At 39.4% G+C, this 27,032-nt stretch overlaps 1 protein-coding gene across 7 annotated transcripts in view; it reads right to left on the reverse strand.

Annotated features, from left to right (window-relative positions):
- Nucleotides 1-1,077: 1,077 nt before the first annotated feature.
- Ikzf2 (IKAROS family zinc finger 2) overlaps nt 1,078-27,032 on the reverse strand; it is a 149,205-nt gene continuing 123,250 nt past the window's right edge. For all 7 annotated transcript variants that reach the window (XM_048459117.3, XM_048459120.3, XM_085698689.2 and 4 more), the window contains 3 exons: nt 20,558-20,695; nt 14,350-14,493; nt 1,078-9,213 (listed from right to left, as the gene is read on the reverse strand). In XM_048459117.3, coding sequence (XP_048315074.2) covers nt 8,489-9,213; nt 14,350-14,493; nt 20,558-20,695 — 1,007 coding nt within the window. In that variant the 3' untranslated portion in view covers nt 1,078-8,488. The remainder of the gene's footprint in view (nt 9,214-14,349; nt 14,494-20,557; nt 20,696-27,032) is intronic.

A 27,032-nucleotide genomic window follows, 5' to 3' on the forward strand; every position in this document is an offset into this window, starting at 1 on the left:
TGCCATCTTGCTTCTGACTGGATTTCAGTGAAATTCAAGAGCAGAAGGGATGTTCAATTAAAAAAAAAAAACAACTTGGCTCTTGCTAATAGATAAACCAGAGCCTAACATTTCTGATGAAGAAAGGCCCTTCCTAAACCTAATACTAGTAGTAATTTAGTAAGTTTACTCTACTTGCTATTTTCATGCACCCTTGTCCAGCCTCGGGTTTCTATTTTGAAAGATGCTCCGGTTGAGGTTATACATGTTAATTTGAATTTGTACCATCTCTCATTTTGTATGACATATGGAAATGAATTTATTGAGAACTATTGCAAATATCCATGGATTCTGTAAATATGTACCAATGAAAATGTAACAGCTATCTCAAATGTGTGTGGGACTTCATAAATTGGCACAAGAGCTAAGCACATAACTAAAGCTGAGTAAAATAAAATTTCAGTCATCTGGACCCTTTTAGATTTCTACTCAGGAATTATCTTTGTAATAGAACAACCTTCCCATGGAAAAGATAGTCCTTGGGGAATGTGAGGCATGAGGGGTAGAGCAATAGGGGGAAGAGCTAGCCATCCAGTCTACTCAGTGCTACCACCAACCTATGACTTACTTCATTATTTTTAAAATTTTTATTCTGTTCTTGATACTAAAAAATGCTGGTTTATAATATGGTTATTGGCCAAAGCACGGGTCACTTGTGTTTACTCCATGGAAATTTGGAATAAGCTATATTTTTCTTTCCTCATAACTGATGTCTTTTAGAAAAAGAAGAGAGACTCTGACATAGAGGTACCTTAGATAAATTTTAAAGGTAAGACAGGATTACATGAGAATTATTTGAAGTATAGAGTTTTCATCCTTGAAAAAAAAAGTGATGATACCTTATTCTCTGTAACAGTGAACCCTACAAAGTGCTGGGGTACAGCTAGAGACTAATATGAGGGCCCAGTGAGTTCACATACATCCGCGCTCCGGGACAGGACCGAGACACACACAATGACAATGACCAAGCCGTCATTCACAGCTCAGTCTTCAGGGGTTGGAGGGATGGATTTGTGTACAGAAATCTCAACAGAAAGCTTTTGTAACAAACCGTTTCTGTCAGAAGTTTATTTTATTGGTAAAATATTAAATAATATACAGAATTAAAAACTGCACTTACACTTCTGAGAAGAAATAAATCTTGGACAAATTATATGCTTGTTCCTGAGATTGGCTAAGTTTATTCCAGTAGCTGTGCACTCAGACAGTACAAACATTTATAATATTAACCCTTTCACAAAGAATTACAAAGGTTCTGCAGCTTCTTTAGTCGTACACACACATCCACACATTCACACATGCATATACCCACTCACACATCATCTACACAGTACCCACGGACACGCACAGAGCGTGCATGTGTGTGCATTAAAAACAAAGAAAACACAAGTCCCACCCTTGAGTCTGCAGTGATGAAACTGTTTAGTGGAGGTCTCCCAGTCGGTGTGCAGCAGAGGGACAGCCCACACAGCTGCAGAGGCTGTGGCAGTGCTTCCACAGTAAACCCCATTTTCTGAGGTATTTGAGCCTTAAAAAAATAAAAACAAAAACCCTACATTACACTGAGCAAACCTGACACACAAGGTCTGGAATTTTAATTTTACAGATATTTATAGATATATTTCTTTTGCAACAATAGTTTTTATTTCCCCAAATTATTAGTTTGAAAAAAAAAATGAGGTTTACTGGTTTGATTTTTTTCTTTTTTCTTCTAAAAAAATCAAAGTATTCTAGAAACTGTCAAGCAATTAGTCCTTAAAATAGTCTAATTACCTTTGGTATTGTTAAAGAAAGAAAGGTAAGTAGCCAAGACACATACTGTACAAATGCAGCAAATGCCTTTGAAAGAAATGCCAAAAAATGTTACTTTTTAACAAAACATGTATTTACATTACAGCAGTTTTACTACAGGAACACAGGTATTTAAAAAAAGAAAACAGAAGAGCACGCTACATATAAATACGAATGATACAAAAGCTATTCCTCAATCTGCATGAAAACAGGTCTGCTTCAAATATTTAAAAATTTTTCTTCAACAGGTAATATGTATTTAAACCTGACCTAAGTGCTTTGATATTTATTTTCCAAAAGGAAGAGAAATAAAAACATTAAATATTAGTTATTTAACTTAAGAGCATTAGACAAGAATGGGAGAAAAAAAAAATCCAGTCTGTTAGGATTTCAGTTTCAGGGTATATTTCTCACTCATAATTTCAAAGGTTATTTAGGCTAAACGAAGCTTCTAGAAACTCAGAGAGTCATTTGTTTCTACGTTTTTTAATCTTTTGATAGTGGAGTGATTTTCATCTTTGCTTGTTGTGTCCTTTGACATGTTAGAATTTCCAACAGTTTCTTTTTGTCGAAGAAGAAACGTCAGACAAAGAAAAATTAACATAGTTTTTAAGACTTCAAGAGTGATATTGCACTTTTATGAAAAGAACGAATATTTGTTAAACTAAACAGAAGAAGCAAACCCTTCTGAAACTGCAAATAACACATGGTTTAAAAGGATGGACTACTTGTGTAAGCCCGGGACTTGGGGACCCCTTCCGAGCCTGAAATTTACCAAAGAACTGTTAAAGCACTTGTCCCCCTAATTGGAAGAAAGTTAACTCTTTGCTTTACAATTTTATTCTCATTCTAAGTGTTGGGAGGGGGTAACTATTCTTCTGTGACTTGTATTTTAGAAGAAAGCCAAACAATTTAACAACCAAGCAGAAAGGAGTCAGGCAGACACTCTGATTACAGAACCTCTGGAGTGACACGGGCTGTCTCATCCTTGAGAATGAAGCAAAGTAAGGACTACATAGCTTACTGGCTCAACCCAACCACTCTTTAAAAATATAAAACTACCCTTGAGTATAAAAATACACCAGCAGATTATACAGCTAAGAAATACTACTGAAAAAAAATTAAGACTTAATGAATTAGAAGCTCAGAGTTGACCTCCTCTTCTATTAGGAGCGTCAGGAAAAACACCCGAGACACTGGAGGAACGGCTGTGAAAGGTGGAGACAAAGACGTGAGAACTTACAACCGAAGAGGTGAAAACCTATCTTTGTCATACGGAAGGGCACGCGATTGATGCACAAAATCTCAAGTGCTCCACAGTCAAACTTTTCTTTAGATCACAGTTTTGTAATTTGAACAACTTTTAAAAAAGAACAAAACAACAACAACAAAAGTATCAGCGACCCCTAGATTCTGTCTCTCATTAGTTACAGTGTATTCTTTTTAAAATCCATTTCCAGTAAATGAAACTCAGTGACATCCTAGCATGTGCATAGTAGGGGATTCAGTGACCTCCATCTGCCCAAGCTTTCCGTACTATGTATTACAAGAGGTAAACCGAAGGCTTGATGTACTGCAAACTGGCTTTTTTGTACCTATAGGAAGCTTTTACTCTTTACTTAACATGGCTTTTAGCACATGACCTCTAAATTTTCATATTAATTGATAATATAAAAGTCATCGTAGGAAACTAGATGTTCATGTACCACAGTCTAAATGGGATAAAGGTGAATTTATAACAAACATGTCAGAACATATACAAATGGAGTATTAAGGGAGAAAGATACCATAAATAGAATTCAAAACTCATCTCTAAGAGTGCATATGATAAAATATCCACAAACTCACGGTACAGCAAGAGGAAACAAAATGGAAATAGAATGTTACATAAAACTTTTGTGGAAATTCCAAAAATTTAGTTCTCTGTAGTAAATGTAAAAATGTTCACGGTGTCACTAATTTGGCCTAAGAGTACCCCATGAGAGAAGAAAACACTAGATAGTCCAGCTTCTTGGTCACACGATGTCTACGTTATACAACCAAGCCGCTCAGTTTCAGAAAGCTGTCACGGTTTAAGACACCCTCAGAAGTGACAGACAGCCCCGTCCTAACATCCGAGATGGCGCTTTGGAGAACAGCTATGTCACATGAGTGCTGAGTGTTTTGTTCAAGGAGAAACGAGGATCTGCAGTTCCACGTTATTTCATAAACCAAGCACTGGCTAGAAGATAGAGAGGATCCAAGACTAGAACAACACTAGTCGGGTATAAAAAAATGCAAAGCAATACTGTCATGATTGACCCCAAATTCTATGAGAAAATCTTGTGTGAGGCCAAACATAGTCACCTCAAGAATAAAGCCAAACACATGGAATAATTCAATTTGCTGCTAACATGTGACTCTGTCTTCTATTTTTCCTCTATCATATAAAAGTGTTCAGAAATACTATCAAACTAAAAAGATTAAAATCTGATTTCAAAGTTTCCTCTCACTTTTGCCAGCTCAGCTGAAAGTTTGGAAATGGAAATTCCTTTAGCAGGGTTTTCTCTTTTTTCTTTTCTTTTCTTTCTTTTCTTTTTTCTTTTTTTGCTAAGAACACAAAGGTAAATTAGAGAGTACTTAAATTTTATGTGATTTTTTTTCTAAAAAATACACAGTAAAAGTGTGGTAGAGCTAAAACAGCTTACAACACTCTCAATGCATTTTTAAAAGGCACCAATATAAAATTTTATAAGTATTTAATACATTAAATTCAGGATTTAAGAGACCAGTTACTGTATATTTTAATTATTTTGCAGAAACTGGAAGACTAAAATATTTATAAAATAACTTTTATATATACAAAGTTTAAATTTACCCCTTGCTTTTTTTCCCTTTTGAAGACGGGGAGCTTTCACTGTAGAATACATACAGGCAGTATTTGTTAAAAATAACATGTGAAATAGAATTGACGATGACCACAGATCTACAATTTTATAATAAACAAATAATTCAAGGCTAAGAAAAATGTGTAGCCAGGTATCCTTGATAGTCTAAGTGCTGTCCTGAATCTAGGAGCAGGCAGCTTTCCTGGTCCAGCACAGCCCCCTCTGCCAATCTTTCTACCATAACTTACCATTTTGGAGATAAGATGAAGTAAGACTTGGAAAATACAAAGTCAAAATTTAGAATACGCAAATGTTGGGGTCTTGTAAGGTGTGGAACTGTGACGTAATCAGCACAAATACAAGACCAAGTTGCTAAGTCATTTCCTGCATCTTCTTCCTCTCATAGAAAGAATACATATTTCTTTAAATTTTCACCAGTCAACTTAATATCTTTTCATTGTTTCACTTTTTTTTTTCCTGGATGTGGAAAACGGAGACTTGGGATCTAAGTTGCCACTAGCCCTAAAGACACACTGATAACATTGGGATTTCTTAATACAACCTGGTAAAGCAGACCTACGTGCTGATGTATCAGCTGTACTTCTAACTCTAAGCTTCATAACACATCTGGAGATGCTAACCGTCTCTTTTCAGGACTCTTCATCACAACGATGTGCAATACACAGGTGCCTGCAAATGTCGTGCCTTCAGTCACCTGCGTGCGTGTATGCCAGCCAGCCAGGTTACTTTATCCTACATCTCAACGGTCAACCCTCATTTCCCCATTCTACTCAGAAATTTCTCAACGGAATGTCTGAGGGGCAGTGTTCCCGCCTCTCCCTGGGGCTCACCATGCTGGTCACTGTTCTAGAGAGCCTTTATAGCAGCCTTCATCACTAGTGCAGAGGGGCAGCGTGCTTCTCCAGAAAGAACTGGTGATAAAAAAAAAAAATTCTGGGTAAAATTAGAACAGTTATCTGATAAATTTCTGCCCGAGATGATAACCCATTTTCACGCCCCTCAAATACTCTTTGAATTGTAAAATCTTGCCTAAATAAACTGAGCTGTAACTGCTCTGCAAAGCTGATGTATTTGGTATCTGACCCCCCACGTCGCCTATTCTCTTTGGTGGAAAAGCCATTGAGAGTCCCTCAGACAGCATTATGTCCACAAAATTCACTATGACCTACAAATTTCGAGTGCACCTTGTCCTCTTTTGTCCCTGTCACACCTCAGCCATCTATGCCGTTTTCTGTACCTTGTGTTAGGCATCTTTAAACAAACTGCTAGTGTATCTGCATAGCAAACATACTGTCATAGCTGACTTCTTTGAATAAATCAGGGTTTCCAACAAGATGGAATTAGAAAGGGAGAGAGCATGTTAGTGCCATCTTCATATGGGGGTCCTCAAATCTTTATGTACACCTAAATTCAGCTCAGTCCTCGGGCAGGGAGATGCATGGTTCTTAATACAGTAGGTATGAGGAGAGAGAAGGAAGACCATCGATAAAGGATGCCAGCAGAAATTCACACGGCCGAAACTCTGAACACTTGGACAGGCATCCAAAAGCTTTGTGAAGTTGCAATAAGAACAAAAAATCATGAGCCTTATCATTATTTGCCTCCCTCACACAGAAATGGCATTTTTATCATAATTTGCGAGCACACAGAAATACACAGAAATGGCATTTCCATCATAATTTGCGAGAGAGCATGCAGAGTAAGTGGGGAAGGGGAGTCTTGAGAAGACCCTTTATGCCTGAGTAAGCTGTGTTTTCACAAATTACCAAGGGATGACAACAACAAAATAAGAAAAACCCAACATCCGGCATTAGCTCTGTCTTTGGGTGTGTCCTCTTACACGGAAAGGAGTCATCTGGACATTCCTCCAGAAATAACCAAGATAGGAGCTAAGGAAAGAACTCAGTCAGAACGTTCCGACCTAGGCCTGGCTACGCTAGAGCTAAGCAGCGGCTTAAGTAACAGATGAGAACACGGCCATTGCTGGCTCTTTCTCCAGTCTCGATACTACCCAGGGCACACCACAGTTAGAAGGTTTTTGCACCCTATTCAAGGGTCTGCTCCAGCAATTATTTGTTACTGTGTATCGGGCCTTCCCCGTTCACAAATGGCTATCAGATAATTCAGCCATGGTCAGACTGTTGTCGCCAAACACAAGCAGTGAGTTATGTCTGCCAAACACATTCCCCCAAATGGCTGAGATTAATATGCTCTATCTCACCCACAAATGCCAGTGGACTCCAGAGAAAAAGCCAATCACTCACAGAGATCAACTTAAAACTACACATGCAATATGAAGTATATGCCTTGTGCAAATAAAGAGAAGACAGAAAATCTATTAAGGGATTCAGATTTCTGACAAGGACTTGCAGAGTTGAATTTTTAATTTTTTTTAAAGTGCAGGACCTTCACCTAAAGACTGTCACATTCTCAACTCCAAGAAGGGTAAAAGAAAACTTTGTTGTTCTTTTGTTTGACCTGCGGTGTGATATTCAGGTTACAAAGAAGTTCCCTTTTGTGCCTAGCAAAGACAGTAACTGATATTACTGAAGAAATGGTGAAATAAATAGCCCTAGCTCATAAATGACCTTCCAGTGTTCAAATGACCACATTCAGGTCCAATTAGCAGTTGCTCTAAGATTTTGAAAGAAGCAGCCAGGCTTCTTAAGACCTTCTACTCCAAGAGTCAGAGAGGAATGCACTACCAACAGAACTCTGAGTGGTCACAGCTGGAAGAAAAACACCAGACAAGGGTTCTCAGAGTGGGATTTCCCCTACTGTTAGCCTAATTACACTTTTCTGCTGACCGGTTAACACTGATTAAATGCTGAGAAAGTGACAATCGTAACACATCTTTAGAAACAAAGACGGATATTAGGCTGCCATCACATTACAATTTTTTTTTTTTTTAAAAAAATCCCAAATTGTGAAAAACAAAAATCTTCCTGGAAATTGCTGACTGCCTCCTACCCACTCTCAGACCATATGTTATTCTGAAAACTACATAAAAAATACTATTTGTTACAGGTGTTAAAAGTAAGGCTGCCAGGGTGTCTATAAAATGCCAGTCATCAAAACTATGGAAAAACAGTGCGCAAGTTTAGAAAAATAAGATCAGAGGACCTCAGGTGTATCGCAGGGGCCCCTAACTACCTGTAGTTTAAAAGTTTTACTATATGATACAGTGTAAAACATACTGAATTATAAATTCCATAGGGGAGGTAAACACAGAACCCACAACAATTCAACTCATCCTAGGAGTTATTGGAAAAAACAATGTGTTTGTGTTCCATCATCTCTAAGAACAGAAAATAAAATGGGTTTACATTTTGAAACATCTTTGAGAGTAAAATTACTTAGAGAATTTTAAATTGCCAAAGTCCTGTCCAGAAAACTCTCAGTTTCCCTACCTTCCATCACAATCCTGAACATCAATGGCCAACCAGAATATTTTAGGTGAATCTCTATGAACCAAATGATTTCCCAAAGCAGGACAGGCCTTAATCTGGACGCATGACAGAAACAGACTGCTTTAAACACCCACAAAACAAACCAGCCAGGATACCAGTGAGCATCCCATCCCTTTTCTCATGTTTCTTTCTTACTATAATTAGGCAGAGCAAATGACATTTTGTCCACAAAATAAGAATCGTAGACAGCGACAGTATTTAAGGAGAAAAAACGTCACCGTCTGAGGGAAGGTGGGGCTGTAAGTGCAGTATCTCTTCATGTGCAGTTCTTCATGGGGGTCCCCTTTGGAATGAAAAGGCCTAGTGGAATGTGTGCTCCCCTCGAACAATGTGTGATGAAAACTCATAACGGTCCTGGCTTCTGTAGCCACAGATGTTGCATTCCAGTGGGTCCCGGTAGCCATGACAACCCATGTGAATGGTGTACATGACATGGTCCAGGAAAAGGACTCGGCAGTGCTCACACTTGAAGGCCCTTATCTGTTCTCCTTCTCCATTGAAAACCTTATAGATGTCCTTCAGAGAGCCCTTGGCGGCCTTGGTAGCATCCAAGGCCTTGACATCCTCCTTCATGTAAGCGGGGCTTTGTTTCCTCTTGGGGTTTAAGGCAGGGTTTCCTTGGTAGGACTGGTGGTCATCGTGACTGCTTTCTGAGTCAGTAGAATCGAGGCAGCTATTGCTGGGAGAGGCCTCTCTTTCCTGGGGTCGACTCTTTGGTCTGATGAGAGAGATGGGGCCATCCATGTTGTTTTCGTGACTGTCAGACGTTTCCCTGCTGACGGGTCTCTCTATCCTGTTCGGGTGATAGACCTGAGAATAGGCTGAGCTTAGAACCGGGGCCACCTCGGCGATTGTGCTTGGTGCGTGCTGCATCAGAGGGTGAAGGGCCTCAGCTCCAAGGTAGGTGATTGCATTGTTGATGGCTTGGTCCATCATGTGAGACTGCATCAGCTCAGCCTCCTTCTCATACGTTAGGTTCATATCGAAATGAAGATCTGGGTAGCTGAACCGCATCAGCTTTTCCCCTAAAATTAAAAAAAAAAAAATCAGGAAGAGAAAAGAAAAGGAGAAAACACAACAAAATTAGTGGTGGGATTAAAATTGTAAAAAGGTACAGGTTAACGAAACACTTGCTCCGTTTCACACAGGTCAAGAGCTTGGGCATTCTTCATTCTGTTGAGATGCACAGGTACTGTGATCATGCTAAAAAATTTGGTAACAAGCCATTTGCACTTGCTCTAATGCCATCACAGAAATGCCCAGCCTGAAAGCCTTTTACTTAAATTTTAACTTTTATTAAAATTTCATTTGCATGACACTCAAAATCATAGGAGAAAGAATAAATGCCAGGTCAAAATAAATCAGAGACTGGGCTCATTTCTGCATATCTCCAACACGGGGAATGAGCCACAAATCCAGGAGAGCATAGGGAATCTGGTTACAGCCGGTGCTGTTTTCCTCGAGGAGGAATAATTTGGCTGATTTAACTGCTACTTTAGAAAAGAAAAACTATTGAGTCAATATATATCAGTCAGTAGAACGCACACAATCATTGTTAAAGTGATGTAAAAGCTGATAAAATAAATGTAATTAAAATGTATTAAGAATTATTTCTAAAAACACTTGTTCACAAAGTCGAAAAGTATTTAAGTTTTGGTTTTTGGGATTGGCAACTTTATAAAATCCTTTTCTTGTTTGAAGCATATTGTTTCTCCTTTAATATTTACTATTAAAAAATAAAAACTTTAACTTTCCTCAGTATTTTATTTCAACACAAGGTCTGAATATTAACCATGAAGCCATTTGGGGGCTTCAAACAGAAAAAAATAAAAGCAATATTCCTATTTGGCATAGTAGTCCCCCCCACCCCCCGGTTAGTTTTTCAAGACAGGGTTTCTCTGTAGTTTTGGAGCCTGTCTTGGAACTAGCTCTTGTAGAACAGGTTAACCTTGAACCCATAGAGATTCACCTGCTTCTGCCTCCTGAGTGCTGGGATTAAAGACGTGCACCATAACCTCACTCAACAAGAGGATTCAGAAAGTTGCTGTCATGAGAGGCCTGGGCTACAGCAGTGAAGGGGCAGGTGGAGAAAGGTTGAAGGAAGCGACAGGGCCTTTGCGCGTACTGCTGCGAGCTAGGCCTTCGCGATTCTCTAGACAGAGATAATGAGAAGCAGGAGGCATGAAGGTGAGTTTCCAGTCTTGGGAAAGGGAGTGGATGACAGCAAGACAGAAAAGGAGATAGCTTCGGTTTGAAGATCAAGATGCAGAACAGGTACATCTGATGAATACTCAGAAGAAGTATCTGGGTGGTAGATACAGACGCGACAGCCTCGGTTGGCAGAGGGCAACTCTAGAAGTGTGGCAGTTGATAGCATCACTCAGATGTGGGTAAACTGAAGAAAAGGTCAAGAAGAGCGCTGGGGAAATTCTTCTGTGTCAACAGAGTCAAGCTGGATTTGTACACTTTGCAGCGTATCTAGAATGCCTCTGGCCCTGTTTCTCACGGAACGAGGGTTTCATAAGGCCAGAGAAGGCAAGCTTCACTCTTCTCTATGTAAGGACCCCAGAATCCCTCAACAACAGTTTCTGGGTGTGCTTCTAGGGTCTGTACATCCTATGCACCAGCAGTGCTCCTGGAGAGCACGTGCCTAGGCCGATCCTTAAAAACATCTGATTCTTTACATGTTATTTGTGTGGTCCAATAGCAAAGAACTTGTATGTACAGATAAGGGGACCTATGAGTGTGTGTGTGTGTGTGTGTGTGTGTGTGTGTGTGTGTGTGTGTGGTTTTGAAAATGTAAAGAACCAGGAATGAGTCTTCCATGGGGCAATTATGTACTCAGTCCCGAGGTCTAATGGGGACTCTTCAGAATTCTATACATGTGGACAGTTCGGTGAGGAGGAACAGAGAAGCAGGAAGAAGAGGAGAAAGACAAATGTTCTAGAAATCAAAGGAAGAGTGTTTTTAAGATGGGTTGAAGATTTCAACAGTGGCAGACGCGCTTAGGATGTGTGTGTCGGACACTGTCTCCAAGGGGTTCATTGCACTCAGAACCATGCAAATGGGTTGCAGCCTCTAAGAAAATACTTTCAGGGGAACCTAGGCAAGAAAGCCAGGTTGCATGCCCTGGAAAAGGAATAGAACGAAGGAAAGCATGGGAAGGAGGCACTAAGAATTCCATCTTTGAAGAGGAGAAAGCAGGTGACAGTACACAGATGGAGACTTGGGCTGAAGTTAACAGAATTGCCCTTGAAGTACAGATAGCCAAGTGAGAAAGATGGAAACAAAATGAGGATAGGAGAGAGAATCCAGGAGCACAAAACCCAGGAAGTAACCTCAATCAGAAAGAGGGATGCTTCTTTCGCTGAAAGAGGGCAAAGACATGAGGTATTTACATGGATGGCCACAGCCCTAGAGCATTGGTGATGGTATAATGCAATCATCTCATTTGCTCCCTGTGATTACAGACATAAGACTTCCAAGGACAGACACACCAAGTGTGTGGACAGTAGCGACATGTGGGAAATGGCCATGGCCATGATGGGGAGTAGGAGAGAAGACTGTTCAGGATATGCTGAAGGAATGTCATTACATCCTTCGGGTGGGCAATCTGGTATTTCAGATCAATTGCACATTTACCTATAGTGGCAGTCATTCACAGGAATTTTGCCAGAAATACTTACTGGCAGCTGAGACAGAGTGTGGAAAAGATGCTGTGTTCAACTCATGGGACAGTGAGATGTCCCCAGGAAAAGTAGGACAAGGCAAGAGTCGAAAGTACTGGCAGGTGGTGGTAAAGGGATGAAGCATGAATCTCAGCTGTGTGAAGTAGGGTAGAAGAGACAGACAGATAAACAGAAGTTCAGGAATCACTGTCTGGAGAATGCAGTAGTTTAACTGAGGGGCATGTGAAAAGGGTTCATGCTAAGTTTGGAATGATGAAAATTTCCATTTTAAGAGCAGTCAAATAGAGAGTTACTCAATTGATGTAGCTATTGTTTTCTGTATATTACCAGAATGTATTCTAAATAAAGAAAAACAAAAATCAAGTTTAAATAAACACATAATGTTATTTTAAAATCATATTGAGGTTTTATAAAATCCTCTCTTCTAAGGAATTCCAACACTTGGAAGGGAGAAGCAGGTGGATCTCTGAGTTCAAGGCTAGCCTGCTCTACACACAAGTTCCAGGCAGCATGGGCTAAAAACACATCCTGTCTCAAAAAACTAAAACAAAAAGCAAAACAAATAAACAAAAGGCAGCATTTCTGAGTCAAAGGGAACACAAACTGTGACAAAGAGTTGACGAAATAAATCCAGAAGTTAGAAATAATAGTAATTTGTTCTTTTACTTTTTGATGTAGTTGGCTACATCAGTAATTGGTTAGATATGACTATCCCTCACAAAGGAATCTCTTTCTGATCTAAATGAAGAGTTTGACATGGTGTCTCCTGCTTGCAACACTGGTGGTGTAGAAGGGTCCTTCTTTCTATGTGTTGCTTTCACTGGCTGAATAAAGAGATTGCCTTGGCCTTTTGATAGGACAGCAGCTTAGATAGGTGGAGAATACAGAACTGAATTCTGGGAGAAAGAAAGCAGAGTCAGGCAGACGCCATGGCTCTCCTCTCCAAGACGGACGTAGGATAGACTCATCACGGTAAGCCACAATCATGTGGTGATATACAGATTATTAGAAATGGGTTAATCAATATGTAAGAGTTAGCCAAGAAGAGGCTAGAACTAATGGGCCAGGCAGTATTTAAATGAATACGATTTGTATGTTCTTATTTCAGTGTATAAGCTAACTAGGCGGCTGGGAGCCGGGCAGCAAGAAGCGGCCCACAGCTCCTTTTACACACTGACACACAGGAGGATTGCTGTGGATGAGAGTGTAGACAGATGAGACATAGTCTAAAAAATACAAAAGAAAGGCCTAAATAGAGCCTAAATAAAACAAACGATAAAATAAGTAAATGAACTGCCACCTCTCTTCCGTTCATAGATACTTTTAAAGGGGAACAGGGAGAAAAGCTGCCATGATGGGTCACTCAGTACAACCTAGGGTGTTGAACTGGCTTCATATAATGTATGGCTCTTGGGCTCATCCAGTAGCCTGTTCCATGAGTGCTCCCCAAATCCCTTCCGTTGGTCTTAAGGTGACAAGTGCTTTGCTAGTTCTCACTTAAAACTCTAAAGAAGCCTTTTCAAAGGCTTTCCTGGAGCAACAGGACTCATAGTCCCCTTAATATCCAAGGAAAAGGCTAGTTCCCACCACTGCTTAGTAAGCGTCTCTCTCTCTCTCTTACCAGGCTCTCTGCTGTTAGAAGGTGATAATCTTTTTTTAATAGTTTTACCTCTTTTTTTAAAACCATATCCCTTTAAGAAGATATTACATGTACAAGAAATAATAGTTCTTTAATAATGCTTTCTACTGAAACTCTACCATCCATACATTCTTTAAAAAAATGCAAGACCCTCTTCCTAAAAGGTGACCCACAATATACAGCATAGACAAAGACAGATGCCAACACTGGGAACACCAGCGAATATTGAAAGATTTGGAAATGAATGATGACATCCACATAAATATATGATTTTTCATCTTTTCAGCTCAAAAATCAAAGGCTGGATAAAAAATAAGGATCAAAACACAAAGTACAGATTCATGTTTTACATGGACACTGCTACATTAATTTTTGAAGACAAAGTTTGGAAACATCTAAAATGCCTTTGAATTCTAAATCAAATATTCAGAGACTTAATATTGGAAATTAAAAGAGTCAAAAAAGCTGACACTAATAGAAATGACAAGATACCACAAACGTGGCCAGTAGTGTAGATCCCATCTCTTACTCAGTATGAATTAAATTAATTAGCTTTAACACATGATCTCACTTTATATATCACTGCATGTTGATATGGTGCTTACTATCTAGCAATCACCCTTTAATACTTTCTCATAGGCCTAAGGCTGTGCGTGTGCATGTGTGTATGCACACTGCACATGGTAGGTCACAGAACAGGAGAGAACGATGTAGCAAAGACATGGCTATTGTTCTCACATCATGGACCACACCACCCATGTCTAACGCATGAGCTGTCTTGTTCCATCGCAGTCCCCAGATACAGAATCAAATCATCCGTCTGTGCTGCTTACCCACAAACTTCTGTGGAGTGGAGCTTTTGCGCTTTCCCATATTTGCCGTGAGCTTCTCTATGACAGCAGGTCTCTCAAAAGGCACCAGAGAAATATTGTTGTCCATAATAGGCTCTTGTTCCTTACAATCTTCCATGGGCGGTACTACATGAAACCATATAGAAAGGCAATCTGGTGATTTCTCCAACATTTGAGAGACACAGATAAGCATGCTATCCTGATTTGTGTTATATGTGTTATATAAGGTCAGTTTGTCTACTCAAATAAAAGGAAATGAAAAACACAGTATTAAAGAATACTGTTTAATACACACACACACACACCACACACAGAGTTTATTTTTATGAATCCCTTTTAGATCAATGACACAAACTGTTACCACTGCTGGTGACCAACATGTTCATCTGATTCTTTTTCCTCATTTTATTCCTCTGAAGTATGTGTAGTGTAGATTAAAGTTGGTAATGCTTTAGACTACACTATTACAAAGACTTTTTGACTTTACTTTTTAAAAATAATTTACATCTGTCACCCTGTTTTGGAGGAAGGCTCAGCAGCTGCTGGGTATTTGATGACTCTTCTCCCACACGCTTTCCCGCAGCCGGCTCTCTATTTGATGAGGTCTCAGCCTTACTGGCAGCATATCCACCTGCACACGGTCCCTCATGCAGGGGGTCCGGTTCTGCACTTGTCTGTGCACAGTAAACTGTAGGAGCTTTCAGGCTGTGGATCATCTCTAAAAACAGCTCTCGAGGAGGAGGATGAAGGAATCCACTTCCAACCTGGCACACTGGCTCATGGAACTGCTGTCCTAACTCATTTGGTGGGCTCCACTCAGCATGCTTGTCTCAGGTGCTGCTGGCCGCAGTATGGACATTGCTAGGGTAGATAAGGGACTCAAAAAAGTCTTACTGAAAGTGAGACTCCTGTCCAGGATATTTAGCTGAGAAGAGGGCAACATTCCACACAGATCAGATGGGGTGATTAACACTAGTGCTCAGGGGAAGGACCAGAAGGTTCTTACACCTCCTAGGTGCTCTTTCCTCATTCAGCATCCACTGTTGAGTGATTCACCCAGGTCCTTGTATTTGTAGAGGACAGACCTACTGCATGAAACCCAGTTTGCTCTAGTCTCCCAGGGGGGAATCCCGCTGATGGACAGTAAAAATTTTAAAGCAAAGCTGAAATGAAAACACATGTCACACGACTTATTGATTATCAATATATGTTGCCGATCTTAAATGAAAGAGAGATCACCGAAAAGCCATTCTTTGTAGTATGTTTGGGCATCTCTAGGGTATATTCCCAAGAGAGGAATTGCTGGGTCCTGAGGGAGGTTGACTCCCAGTTTCCTGAGTCACTTGGTCATTTTTTAAAAATAATAATAATAAAAAAACAACAGTGATTGTCTGGGTAACCTAGTGGCTCGACCAGGAGAAGTTAAACTTTAATCTACATTTAAGAAGGCACCCTCTGGTTCTGAATATTAAGGAATTCTCTAACTGTTGGATGTCAGCCAGCGTGGAAAAAGAAAGACAAGGTGAGAATTAGAAATATAGGCATTAAACACTGATACTGTTTATGATACCATTGAGAGAAAAATCTCTCCCAAAGGATTACATAAGATATTATGTGATCTTTTAACTATAAATAACTTGAAAGAAAAATCAAAATTTTTTTAAGCAAACTGATTTAAAAAAAATACCAAGAGGCTCACAGACCTCAGCTAAAAGAGCCAGGAGGAGGGAGGCTGAAATAATGGCATTGGTGTGCCAAGGAAACAGGCGGTGGGATGTAGATTATGACCTTGTGTTTTCAGTAGTAAACTCATAAGCACTTACTGCCGTAATAAAATAATGACATGCTGGGCATGGTGGCTCATGCCTGGAACCCCAGTTCTTAGGAAGCTCAGGCAGGAGAAGTGCCATAAGTTGGATGTTAGCCTGGGACAGGTACCAAGAGTCTGTTCCAAAAACAAAAACAACCTACCAAACTACAAAGTCGTCCACGTGTGAACCAAAGAACATACATATCACGGGCCTAAACACAAAACGAAAAATATTGGCAGGCAAAAAATTGTTGTAAAATTTGCCCCACAGGCAGTAAAACTAGTCGGTGGGGTTTGCCCTGCATGCTGAATATGCTAATTGCTTTTGAAATGAGTAGTCTAGAGAGTGGCAGTTTTGCTTTAGGTTTTACATTGAATTTTCATATTTGCACACACCTAACACTCAAAATGAAACCTGGGTGGGGACTCTCCCACACCACATCCACCTCAGTTCAGATGACTTGTCTCAAGTTCAATGAAGCTCATGTGAACTGAAAGCAATGACTATAAAAGAGCTTGTTCTGTTTTCTATTTCACAACAGCTCCTCATGCCCAAAGACAAGCTTTCTGCCACACTGGCAGTAATAATGATGGACAGAAACTTGGTAGTAAGCACGACTTCAAGGCTTTACATGTAATAGTTTATACAATACTTTCAAGTATGCAGGAAGCAGGTGCTCTTCATTTTACAGGCAGGGAACTGATGATACCACGATTGGAGGCAATATTTGCTGTGCATCACTATCAGGTCAGAATGCTAATCCTGAGAGGTTTTGCTTTAGGGAATGCTTGGACTGCGCTATGTAGACCTATTCTGAATACTGCCATCATATATAACATCTCGGCAGCCTTGTAAATTCATTGGGAAAAAGACCTGACACTCTTTCCCTTAATTATATAATCTGAGATTTTGCTTTTCATAAATGAGGTGTAACTTAACATATTGTGTCTGGATCTATACTATTTAGAATTCAAAACAAATTTTCTAAATAGTTCATGCCTCAATTGTATTAATTACATCACAAGACCAAAGGTCTAGACATATGATATACATGATATGAAGATAGCTTCATTTGTTGGAGCAAATTCCATAATTCAGCATCTTCATCTTTTTTGATTTTATTTGAAGTAGTATGTATGATAAAGATGTATTTAACTTTTCATACATATTTCATCACACGAATAAACCATAAATTTAGATCAATAAGAGTATTCCCAACACTGTTTCTTTTTACCAAAAATACCTTCAAATTTCAAATTCTAAGAAAACTTCATTTTCTTTCCATTCGACTGATGTTTCTAAGAGCATTTAATTCTCTTCCTTAATATGCCATCAGGGCTCCGCCCTACTCCCTTGTCTTGACGCTGCCTTTGCCTCCTTTCATTAGCATCATTGGGACCAGTCTACTCATACTTTCCGAGGACCCAGGGAGACATCAAACCTTTCTCCACATTGATGAATCTTCCCTTTGGTGACACCAATTTTAATCACCCAGTGGCTTCTTATCAATTAAGCCATGACATTCACAGGCTGGCGCAGCATACAGTGCTTTTGCCTCCCAACCTGTTACTTCAGCCTTGCTTTCTGTTGCTCTTTCGATTAACTTGAAATTATCTGCTAATTTCCTTTGATGCCTACATACCTCTTCTCTGAATGGAATATACAGTCTGTCAGCTGTCAGATATATGGACTTTGTCTCACTTCTCATTCTCAGATCTGATGCTATGCAAGCTTGAAGCTTTCCTCAACTTCTCCATCAGTGAAGGGCTGTGGCCCTGGAGAACTTCACAGACATCATTACTACAGCGTTTGCTTCAATTCATTTGGTTATTTTTAACCTGGATTGTTCACTAATCAATAAAGGTACATAAACCGCAAACTTTTATCTTTCTACTTCCAGGATGCTCCATAGAAAGTCTTTGAGAGCCTTCTGAATGAAGTGGAAGAATATCCCTTTTTCTTCAGACCCTTCTTCTCATGAAGAGCCATTGTTTGGGACAAACCAGTTTTGGAAAAGAGAGGCTAAGAAAATTACTATGTCAGACATGGAGTAGAAGCCAGCTATACTGGGAAAACAACGTCCATTCATACCACTAACAGAAAGGGGGAAACAGGTACGAGGACAGAAGCAAAAGAAGGAATAAATACGAATCTCTGAGATGCAAGGCAAGCTATGCGTATGAGACAATTAACAGCTATAATAGTATTCCACCGTTGCTTCCCCACGACATCTGCCATTTGCTTCCTCACACGCCAATACAGAGCCCTAGGAAATATGTTCATGGAAGGAAAAGGATACTTACAATGCTCTCAGAATATTACTAGGAATCCAGAAAAGCACAGCCATGAAATGGTGTTAACCATGCAGTGAGTGTGGTTGAGGCATTATCTAATAATTAAGAATGAATGTTAAAGCCTGATATCAAAACCTGTCACCATTTTGCTCCTCCCTGGCCTGGTCCCGCTGTCCCCAGTGTCTCGCTGTCTCTCTCAAGCTCATTCTTATTGCGTTTTAGGTTCATCACCAGAGCCTACGCTGGAGAAAAACTATGAATCTGGGAAATGGGACAATACCAAAGCCCCAATTACTTAGAAGTCATATAGCTATCTCTCCAGAATATATGACACACATCCTAAGATAGGTCCATATACATATAATTCTCTGAAATAAGATAAAGTTATGAAAAGTTCTGGCTTTTATCCTGGTAGACATGTAATTCAGAAGTCTGTAAATGAATGAATAGAAATAAATGAACAGAATTTGCATATGGCCTCTAAGCACAGGCCGGAATTGCAATGGGGGACCATCACAAGGAGAAACCAATGAGGACATTAAGGAGCATCTTTGGAGAGCTTCTGCATGCAGCTGAACATGCTTCAGCCCCCTGTCTCCAGTCAGCCCCCAAACCAACCATTTAAAATGGCTGTTCTCAACCTTGGGGTCTCAACCCCTCAAGCAAACCTCTGTCTTAAAAAGTACTAACATTATGATTCATTAGAGCAGCAAAATCACACTCATGAAGTAGTAACAAAAATAATGTTATGGCTGGGGGTCAGCACAACATGAGGAACTGTATTAAAGTGCTGCAACATTAGGAAGGTTGCGAGGCATGGATTTAGAACAAAGCTATGATCCGAGTAGGCAAATGCACACTCCAATGTTAAATGGTGATAACATTAAAGAGAATGGCCTATTTCCTGGCTCTTAGTATTAATGCTGTAAAATCTAATAGCAAAATAATCACTTAAGACACTTATCATATAACCTATTACATGTAATTCTCTCAACATACCTATGATCCACATAGTAAAGACCAGATAGTCAAACCAGATTTCTCAGGGCCAACGTCCACAACTGTATAGCCTCCAGGTCTGGGTCCTATGCTACCTCACTCATCCATTTAGTTGAGAGAATCAATTCTTTATGTAAGGACTCAAACAAAGGTAAATAACTAAAATATTTACAACTGTGAAAAAAAAACTCAAATTAAAACCACAAAAATCACTTCCAGAGTATATTATGTATATAAAAAGCAAACTAAAAAATTGATAAACAATCTGATTGCTTATATCTAAGTCAATTAATATTTATATTTTTAAAGTGACTGAGGGAAATTATACCATCTAGTATTAGTCAATTCTTTTTAAATAAAAAACACAAATATTCCAATAAGATATAAGGGCTTTTATTTTTATTTGTATGAAATCACTTGGTATAAGTAGATAAGGGAGATGCTAAGAATTTAAAGATCCCCTGTGAAAGAAGGCTGAGTTGTTGAACTCACTTAGGCAGAGTTGTCACACCCTTGGGACCACCTTCCACACTGCTAGGATCAAGGGCTTTTCCTGACAGAATGTGTTTTAGGAGGAAGGAGAAGAGTCAAATTTCAGGCTAGGTTATCTCTTGCATGTGTATAAAGTAAAACTACTAATTCCCCAAATAAATTATTAGGCACAATTTCAAGTTGATAGTGCACCTCTGAGAGAACCTACAGCGTCCTGAGAGGAGTATTAAGCCCCTCTGCATCTATGTGCGGAGCTCAGAGACTTGTGTGAATCCATTGCCACAGAGAGATACAAAAGGAGACTAAGCAGTCCTTTCCTGTGGCATTTCTAATGTAGCTCTAATGCTGGCTGTCATTACTGTGCTAATTCAAACACATGCTATCAGAGCTGATTTGGGAGTGCCACGGAAACTCAAGAATCTCGTTCGTCGTTGTTCCAAAACAGCTCATGTCAACTGCTGAGGAAGATAATCCCATGCAAAGCAAAGATGGTTGAAAAAACTGTAGACAGCAAGAAGGGACGGTTTAACCCACAAGAAGGACTAGACACGGCAGGCTAGGAGGAAGAAGAATCACAAATGCATTGTTACCCACCATGGTGACTCATGACCTGCCCGGCAGCCTCCATGCTGACATTCTGGAGATAGTTGTGGCAGCGTTCCTTGTGCTCCTCCAGTGAGCTGCGCTGCTTGTAGCTTCGTCCACAGTAGTTACACTTGTGAGGCTTACCCACTGTGAAGAGAGTCAGGGTTAGTGTGCTCCTCGCCTCAGCAAATGAACAGCTCAACTTCTGATGTTTGGAAGAAACGGTTATATGATCCTCAGATTTAGTCTTCCTCCTCCACACTCCAATTTAGGCGAAAACAATGAATTGTCTACTAAAACGAAAGACGGCAAGAAGATAGGAAGATAGGAAGATCGCACCTCCAGGAGTAGGGGAAATACTGAATCAACTCCTGCTCTGACTGTATTCTCTGCAGTCCCGTCCTCGGGGCTGATGATCAGTCTGTACATTATATGACTCTTAACCCATTAACCTTTACAGTTAGGCCAGAGTTCTCTTATTAAAAAGGCATAGCAGGGCTCTCCTGCATACAGAGTAAGGTGTGTGTGTGTGTGTGTCTGTCTGTCTGTGTCTATGCGTGCGCACGCATGCACACACTCACATATGAGTTTTAGTAAGAACTGAGAATTTTTCTGAAGAAAAACTAAAAATGCAACAGCTTGAAATGTCACTGTTTAAATAAAAAGAGATTATTCATGGGTACCAAGAAAACTAAAAAGAATTCAAGCATTGAAAAATTACAGATATATAACTAGAGAGGTGGTTTCTCTATCTGTCTATCTGTCTGTCTGTCTGTCTATCTCCCTGACTGGGTAGTAACTGTCCACATACCAGAGCTTTGCAGCAAGTGGGTACGCTCTCTGTGCAGATTCTGCCTTTGTGCTGCCAAGAATTACCTTCCACGGTGCTGTGAGCAGGGAACCACTGGAGCCCCAACATACTTAGTTACCATGGAAATGGTGCCTTCCACATTTCATATTACGGAAGGGAATTTCTCCTAACAGTTATGGAGCCATGATCTCAGTACAGTTAATGACTAAGACATGTACTGTGATGTTTGTGGTGAACATCTTTGAAAAACTCATAGAAAAAAAAATTGTATAGACTGAGGGATATTTTGAGACAGGATTATCCATAAGTTTGCCATGAGCACTTTGCTTCTTGGTTAGACATGGATCCAGAACAACAGACACCAGTAAGTGGTCAGCGCCAGAGTCCCTGAAGGACAGTGGGGATCAGGCCAGCTAATCTCATTTGACTCCCCGAGGAATCATTCAGTTTCACCTAGAGAACAAAGAGCAGCCTCAGTTTTCATAGTAATATCCTCACTGCCAGCAACCTTACAAACCCAGGGGGTGACACATGAGAAACCTTAAAACTGTACCAAGCAGAAGCACTCAAAGTTCCTCAACCTTCGCACTGCTGATCAGGAAAACAAATGCACAGCAGCAAAACCAAGCCAAAACTAGGGATTCTATCTGATCCATATACACATTCAAATCAATTGTTTCATAATGCAAATTTAATAAAGCACCTTCGATAAAAGTGATCTAAGGTAAGATTAGCCATTTAAAAATACTGGGGAAAAATTCCTCCTTTTTGAAAACCAGGTATTCATTGTTCTACTTCTGGAAAGTAGCTGTTAATACATGTGTAGAAAATAGTTTTCATGGGAACATTAAAACATAAGCAAAAACAGATTAAATAGTACGTATCTGCATGTATATACACTGCAAGATGTGACCCTACCTAACAGTGTTCTTATTTTTTATTACCATGGAAACAAAGATGGCAATATGCTGGATAAGTCTACTAACCATTACTATTCACCAGACACTGAAAGTATAGTCCACTGGGAGACAGTTCAGTCACCCCCCCACACACTGTACCCAGTGTTAATTTCCTGCACTGGATATGATGAGGTCTGTTTTCTGATTATTTTCACATGTTTTCTCCATGTTACTTTAAACATCCTATGTTTCATGTCAACTTAACTGAGGTATGACTATATGTTACTTCTCTTGGCTTCTAACCTCTGTAACCCCCCAATTTATTCGATATAGTAACACACACACACACACACACACACACACTTTTGTATGAGTATCTCTTCCTGTTGCTGTGATGCAATGCCCTGATAAAGCAACTCAGTGGAAGAGTTTATTTCAGTTCACGACCCATACTGGGAGTGGTGCCACTGAATTTTAGGGTGGGTGTCCCCCTTCAATGAGCCTAATTAATATAACCCCTAAGCAATGCTCAGAAGTTGACCTAGCCGACACGATCCCCCACGATGTTTGCTCTTGGTCATTCTTGGTCATTTGCTCTTGGACATTTACTGTCAAGTTGACAGTAAACATCAACTGTCACAAAGTTTTACTGATGCCGACTCATTTCTCAGCTTCCCTCATTTTTGGGAGCCTATCTCGTGTTTTAATTCTTCTCCCATTTTGTCATTTATTTATTTTCCAAAATACTAGTCCTCCCCCTGCATCCCATCAGGTTCTCAGTGAGATCAATGGGGTTGTCAGTAGTTACCTTGTAAAACTGACTTTTACTAGTGTAAACTCAATTTCATCACCTCTTCATCTCCACTTTATATCAATAAAATAAATATCTGGTGATATTTTGGATTCTGAAAGGTATTACTAGAATACTATTCTATCTCAAAGAAAGTTGCTCTGGAAATATTCTACCCTTTCTTTTACTGCTCTCATTTATTGAACCTATATTTTTTGTTTTGTTTTTCTTTTCTTTTTTAAATATTTATTTATTTATTATGAATACAATATTCTGTCTCCATGCAGGCCTGAAGAGGGCACCAAGCCTCATTACAGATGGTTGTGAGCCACCATGTGGTTGCTGGGAACCGAACTCAGGACCTTAGGAAGAGCAGGCAATGCTCTTAACCGCTGAGCCATCTCTCCAGCCCCTATTGAACATATATTTATCGGAAAGAACAGCAGGTAACAATACTGTGCTGAGACTGCCATGCACAGTGCAGACCAAATTCTTATGGTGCCCATGTGTCTATTACAGCCTAGTAAGGACAGAGACTCTATCTTCTAGCACTATATACTATAGACTGTGATAGGTTCTGCAGTGGAAAACAATGGGGACTAGAATAATTTATGGAATCTTTAGCACAAGACGATGGAAGGAGAAGGTGTGTCTGAGGTAGAAACGTCTGTTACAGAGGTGTAAGAGCCTCCACGTGGGTGCTGGCAGCCAAACTTGGCTCTTCTGGAAGAGCAGCAAGTCCCTTAACCACTGAGTTATCTCTCCAGCAAGTTTACGTTATTTTTAATTCAATGACTATTTTTATTTTTACCAGTTATACACACCCATGTGTTAAAAAAAAACAACTAAAAAAAATAAAAAGGTGCCATTGAAATACATTAAACCCTTCATGTGTGGCCCACAAAAATCTAACCATAATCGCCAACGCAATGTCTTCCAATGTCTAGTGAGTTTATCCCTTTAAAGAATGTATCTGTTTTCTTTGTTCAACAGTGTTAGAGGTGATATGTTGTCTTTTGGTAAGAATTCAGCCCCACAAACATCTTCTCAAGTCTTCTTTCATTTCAAGTTACAAGGAAATTTCAAATTAATAGTTTAAAAATGGAAATGTCCATTATTAATGGAGATATTAATCATAGCATTATTATTATATAGCTGAATCCAATTTCATTTCAGTTCTTGTACCTTTTTTTAGGTTTTTCTATTTAAAAAGTGCATTGTTTTAAACTTTTCTTTGTGGCATTGTACTCAGTGATCCTTCTTCCCATACAGAGATCTGAGACCTAATAATAATTGCTCTAAACATTCCCATCCTAACCCATTCTCAGGTCTTGGCCATGCCTCCCGTTCCTTTCTTGCTTTCTCACAGCCAAATGTACTCCAACCTCGCCAGAACCTATGGAGTTTTTTGACTTATTGTATACTTGTAGGCTTGGCACTGCCCATTATTTTTCTATGACTGGCCTTCCTGACTGCCTAAATCTAATGTGTTTCTCTCCCTTTATTCATTATAAGATTCCTAGGTTGGAGATAAAAATAATTTTCCCTTTACATTTTGAAGGCCTTGTTCAACTGAACTAGTGATCTTTAGTTTCTTTTCAAATGCCTGGTACAAATGTGGTTTTCTATGTAACATGCTCACTGCAAAGCTCTTAGCATCTATTTGTATTTGATGTTGGCCCGTTTCTGAAATAAGAATTACATCCCTTTAGTCTGCAGCTTAATGCATGCCGTTTAGCTCTTAATAAATGTATGTGCGTCATATATAATATTTATAAAACTTCAACATACATGTACATAGATAGCACATAAACATGTAGCTATATACATGTAGTTGCTAAAGATGCAAATAGTCTGTGACTTTTAACCTTTACATATGCATGTTCATAGCTCTCATTTTGAAAATAGGGATATCTATTGTTCCATGTCATGAAATATATATATATTCCATTCCGACCATGAAAATCTACTGGCTACTTACTGTAGTACAAGTCTAGACTTTATTCCATTCCATTATCTCTGTCCATAAATCATCAAATCAATATTTACCAATAGAGTCAGTTTTTAAATAAGTCATCCAGCCTTCCTTTTCAAAATTCTTTGAAAAAACTCAGATCATTTTTATTTCCAAAAACAATCTGCATAAGTTAGTCAATGTTTATAACAATAAACCAAAAGAAAGAAAGAGAGAGAGAGAGAGAGAGAGAGAGAGAGAGAGAGAGAGAAAGCAAGCAAGCTGCCTGGATGCTCACTGAGACTGCATGGAATGGACAGGCTTAACTTTAGGAGAACTAATAAACTTTTAAAATATTCTTGCTGTATTTTTATGTTCGGGTGTTTTGTCTGCAGGTACGTCTATGTACCCACTTCTGGAACCCACAGAGACTAGAAGAGGTGCTATATATGGTTGTGAATCACCAGGTAGGTGCTGGAGATGGAACCCAGATCCTCTAGAAGAGCGATGGGTGCTCTTAACTGCTGAGATGTTGCTCCTGTTCCCACTGATTAATATCAGAGCAGTAGATGTTTTCAAACATTATCATACTCTAGCTCCTTATTTACTTGGAGTTTGTGTGTGTGCGCGTGTGTGCGTGTGTGCGTGTGTGTGTGTGTGTGTGTGTGTGTGTGTGTGTGTGAGAGAGAGAGAGAGAGAGAGAGAGAGAGAGAGAGAGAGAGAGAGAGGTGGGTGGTGGGTATTGGATCCTACACAAATCGAGTACAGATGGTTGTAAGCTGCCTGATGTGAGTTCTGGGACACAAACTCACATCTTGTACAAAGCAGCAAATTCTCTGAGCCATCTCTGCAGTGACATACTTCAGAATTAAGTGTCCTTTTTATGCATGCTTACTTAAATTTATCTTCAAGTATTTCATAAATTTTGGATGCTATAATAAATGGCAGTCCATTCTAAATTCAAGTTGCCAATAGTCCGTTCCTATCACATACATGAACACACCTGACTTTTTCTTAGTATTGTTTAACAGAAAGCTGCATTGCCATTCACACAGCAGCACAGCTGGGTGCTATGTGTGGGTTGGGTGTTAGCAAAACATGTTTTAAACTGAACAATACTGCTGTAAATTAGAAGGAGTGAGGTCAGAACATCGACGGTAGAATGTCATGGCTGTAGTTTAATGTATTTTTGAAATTTGCTAGGAGTGTTGATCTTAAGTGTTCTCACCAGAAAAAAACAACATAGGCTTCTGAGCAATGCAAAATAGCTTAAACTTAGTGATTCAACAATGTGCACACATATCAGAACAGCTTTTTGTGCATGTTAAATAGCTTTTATCTTTTAAAATAATTAACTTTTAGGAAAAACGAACTTGGTTAATTCATAGTGGCCCTAAATTCTGAGCAAAATCAATGAATACTTCTCACATTTTAGTGCATTCCTTGGCACTGCTAGGACAGCTGAGGACTGCCATCATCAACACTTCAGCCATTTTACTGGTGTGCTTCTACCCGCTAACGCTCTGTGTGTCTTCTCTCTTCCCCTCCCAGTACTACACTGAAGAGACCTCGGATGATGTTGATGGAGCTGGGAGAGACAGTTTTGCCTTGTGTCTCATGATCAGTTTTTTTTTTTTTTTTGCTTTTAGCATGATGCCAGCAGAAAGCTATTCATGCCCCGACCTTGATGTCAAGAAATTTCTTTCTATTCTGTTGCTGAAAACTTTTATTTTGCTTTAACACTGCATTATGACAAACTTCCTTTTTGAAATTATAAAGATAATTATATGGTCTGCATTGATGATTTAATTGCAAAAATTCTATTAATGAATTAGTAGTAAAGTTAAACCAACTTAAAAACCCTCATAATAAATCTCATCCAACTGTGATATGTTGTCTTTTCTATTTCTCTACTCAGCTTGTTGAATTTTTAATAGAAGGATTTTGCATTGATGTTCACTAGCATGGCTGCTGCATAACCGTCGGCCTTTGTCATACCTGTGATTTGGTAACAGATGAAGCTGAACTCA

Source organism: Myodes glareolus, chromosome 1 (genome assembly GCF_982192425.1).
Source record: "Myodes glareolus chromosome 1, mMyoGla1.1, whole genome shotgun sequence".
NCBI classification, from domain to species: domain Eukaryota; kingdom Metazoa; phylum Chordata; class Mammalia; order Rodentia; family Cricetidae; genus Myodes; species Myodes glareolus.